A 3505-nucleotide genomic window follows, 5' to 3' on the forward strand; every position below is an offset into this window, starting at 1 on the left:
AATATAAAGAATATATAATAAAAAGGTAAGCAAAGCTAACAGGTGAGGACTGAGGACTCCGCATTTGCTGACGATAAGAACGCTATCCATGTCTATCGATCGATGAGATATTCTCGTGTTAGGTTGGTGGCCAGGTGGAACAGAGGAGACCGCATTTCGTTTGGACTTTTGAGTGACCCTCCCCTCTTAATCAAGTTGACAACTTATCATATTGATCGATGTGGACAAATAACAAGTCGTATGCTTTCGTCCTTCCTTGAAGTAGTCATTACTTGTGTTTGTATAAATTTTACAGATGGAAGTAGAGACTGATGATCATCTGTATATAAACAGGAAATGGCGTGTGGATAGATTGCAAAATTTTACAACTTTTACTACCTAGGAATTAGAGGTAGAGATGGATAGTAGTGTTCCCATGGTGGCCCTCAGCTCTGGTTACCTGATGCCGCTCGTGGGTATGGGCACGGCATGTTCTCTCTTTGATGCTTCCGAAGCATCCAAGTTGCCCATACTCCGCGCAATCCAGTTAGGTTACAGACACTTCGATACGGCTGCCATTTACCAGAGCGAGCAACACTTGGGTAAAGCTATAGCCGAAGCTATTAGCCTTGGCCTCATTCAATCTCGAGATGAACTCTTCATTACCTCCAAATTATGGTGCAGCGATGGTCATCATCATCTTGTCCTCCCCGCCCTTCGCGAAACTCTACAGTAAGATGGATCTCAACATAAAATCAATTACCGGCTGCAGCTGAACTCGTTCATCTTAATTTATTGTTATTGTTTACAGGAAGCTCCAGTTGGAGTACCTTGACCTCTATCTCATTCATTTCCCGGCAAGCTTGAAGCCGGCCGGGAAGAATGAAATCCCACCGCAGAAGGAGGTAATTGTTGCAATGGATATAAAATCTGTATGGGCAGCCATGGAAGAGTGCCAAAGGCTTGGCCTCACAAAGTCCATTGGAGTTAGCAACTTCTCTTGCAAGAAGCTTGAAAATTTGCTCGCCATCGCAAAGATCCCTCCTGCAGTCAATCAAGTGAGTGATATAGCTAGGTCTCCTTTTTGCTGGTTTTTAAAGGTGATTTATAATCGACTCTCTCTCTTTCTCTCACTCTGACCATAAAGGTGATTTCTGATTTGATCTCATCATCAATGACTATATATATGCAAGGTGGAAATGAACCCTCTTTGGCAACAAAAGAAGCTGAGAGATTTCTGCATGGACAAAGGGATAGTTGTGGTCGCTTATTCTCCTCTGGGAGCCAAAGGAACTTTATGGGGCAGCAACCGAGTGATGGAGTGTGAATTGCTCCTTGAGATTGCCAGAGAAAGAAGAAAGTTTGTCGCCCAGGTCTAAAACTTGCTTATTTAATTCAACTAATTGTTTTTCTTTCCCCTTCTGTTCTGTTTTGGCCCTCAATTACAGTGATAACACTGCATTAATTATCCACCCCCACCTAAACCTTCGTCTAGTAGTTACTTGTGATGGCTGAGAAACAAATAAGACGCCGCTGATGCTGGAATGGTTTCAAGTGGTGAATTGCAGATCAGTCTGAGATGGGTATACGAGCAGGGGGTGGGTTTGTTGGTGAAAACCTCCAACGAGGAGAGGCTGAAGGAGAACCTGGATATTTTCAATTGGGCGTTGAGCGATGAAGAATCTGAGAAGATCAATCAGATCGCACAGAGTAGAGGAGTTCTGGGATGGTGAGGTGTAAAGAGTGAGACCAGATCAGTTCCTCACATTTATATGTATGTGCTAGCGGTATGAATGCCATAAGCATTTGCATTTCCAAACGGGTCATAATTACAGCACAGTGCGAAGTTCCTTCAATTTTGCACTGGTATATGTATTTGTCCTGTTTAGATGGGATAGGTGCAAATCGCAGTACAAGTTTAATGTTATTTCGTTTTTGTTTCGCAGACATAAAAAGATATAATAGAAATCTACGCCTTTTTTCTAGTCTTATTGACCAAAAAGATTTTGCAACCATTTTGAAGGCATGCAATCGGTGCAAAGTTGGTAACTATTTTTTGAAAGAAAAATTTGCACCCATTTTAATTGCAAATATTATGGTACGTAATTGGCTGCAAATTTCCCTTCATTTATATGGCTGCAAGTCGGGCCAGGTTAAGTTGGGTTAAAGCCAATCCTAACCCAATCCTAAGATCTAAACCCTCAACCCAAAGTCAATTTCGGGTTGAACCCAATTCAACCTTCTTCCCATCCCTTAAAATTTCATAAAACTTCTTAATCTTAGGTCTTAACTCAACTTTCATTACATATATTAATCCTATGTTTTATTAGTATTTATTTGTTGATATTTTTATTGGTTCTTTAAGAACCCAACTCAACCAAACTCAATCTTTTCAGGTTGGGTTTGGGCTAAGCCCGCCCAAATTGCAGCCTTATTCATTTAAGTTGTAGAACTGGATGTCTACCCAATGGGAATTGCTGTAAAACCAAATCAAATTGGAATTTTGTTTCGGTTTGACATGTGTATCCCTAATAAAATCTACCCAATCATCAAATTTGAGCTTTAATTTGATCTTATTGAAAGAAGAGTTAGGTTCCAAACAAGTTGTGTTGGAGACTTGGGTGTTTAGATAAGAGTGGATGAGCTATTATTTCAATAAATCCACTAAAATTTTATATTTATTTTTGAATCTTTTATTTTTTTGAAATAAAAACAAATATAAGATAACTATTTTAATACTGAAAGAATTAGTAATTTTGTTCCTGTAAATGATTTCTATCTTGGGAAGTTAGATAATTAGATTTCCTTTTGCTCTATTATAAGTAGCAAGTAGATATATGAATTGTTTTCAAGAAATTGTAAAAATAAAAGAAAAAAAAGAATTCATATGTTTTACAATATGTGATTTGTGAAGATAATGGTTTCATGTGAATGAATTGTTTCTAAGTTCACAATTTTAGGAATCATTAAAATAAATATGAATTAAGACATTTTTTTTTTTAATTTGAACCATTTAACACTTAGAATTAGATAATTAGTTTAATAGTTGAATTTGAACATGAATATGAAAGTTGGATACTTGGAGTTACCATTTGAATGTAAATAAGATAGTTTATGAGTTTATGATTTTGAAATATTTATTTCTTAGATTTATTATTTCCTACGCCTTTTTGTCCTTTTAAAATTCTAAATTACTATACCTATAAACATAACACTTTTTTGTGCTTCATATGTTGAATTTATAATGGATTTGAAATTTTAAAGTAGGAAAGTTAAGATACTGGTTCGATGAATAATTTGTCAACTTATAAACTTGTAATTATAACTAGGGGTATAATTCGCCGTGGACTAGCGCCCGACCAACCTTGACTCCCACCAAGTGTGGGAGATCCTGAACTCTTCTCAGGGCCCGGATTCCTCCTGAGTCCCGAGCTCTTCTTTTCTAAGAAGGGAGTACCTTGGCTTTTGGCTAAATATCCCGAGGGAGAAACACCTCGGGGCAGCACCATCGAGATTCCTGTTCGAA

The 3505-nt window shown here is 37.7% G+C and overlaps 1 protein-coding gene across 1 annotated transcript; it reads left to right on the forward strand.

Moving 5' to 3' along the window:
- Positions 1-238: 238 nt before the first annotated feature.
- On the forward strand, positions 239-1960 carry LOC148854025 (non-functional NADPH-dependent codeinone reductase 2-like). The gene is made up of 4 exons (XM_088985532.1): positions 239-711; positions 791-1037; positions 1173-1352; positions 1548-1960. The coding sequence occupies exons 1-4, from the start codon at positions 398-400 to the stop codon at positions 1710-1712; spliced, it is 906 nt and encodes a 301-aa protein (XP_088841658.1). The 5' UTR covers positions 239-397; the 3' UTR covers positions 1713-1960.
- Positions 1961-3505: the final 1545 nt, after the last annotated feature.

This window comes from Nelumbo lutea, chromosome 4, assembly GCF_056320005.1.
Source record: "Nelumbo lutea isolate HS-2025 chromosome 4, American lotus-T2T, whole genome shotgun sequence".
In the NCBI taxonomy this organism is placed as follows: Eukaryota; Viridiplantae; Streptophyta; class Magnoliopsida; order Proteales; family Nelumbonaceae; genus Nelumbo; species Nelumbo lutea.

Bases quoted from the DNA above. Each gene is read 5' to 3' on its own strand.
- LOC148854025 (XM_088985532.1), top strand. From the start codon at position 398: ATGGATAGTAGTGTTCCCATGGTGGCCCTCAGCTCTGGTTACCTGATG. The intron at 712-790 runs GTAAGATGGATC...TATTGTTTACAG, and splicing joins GCCCTTCGCGAAACTCTACA to GAAGCTCCAGTTGGAGTACC. The intron at 1,353-1,547 runs GTCTAAAACTTG...GGTGAATTGCAG, and splicing joins GAAGAAAGTTTGTCGCCCAG to ATCAGTCTGAGATGGGTATA.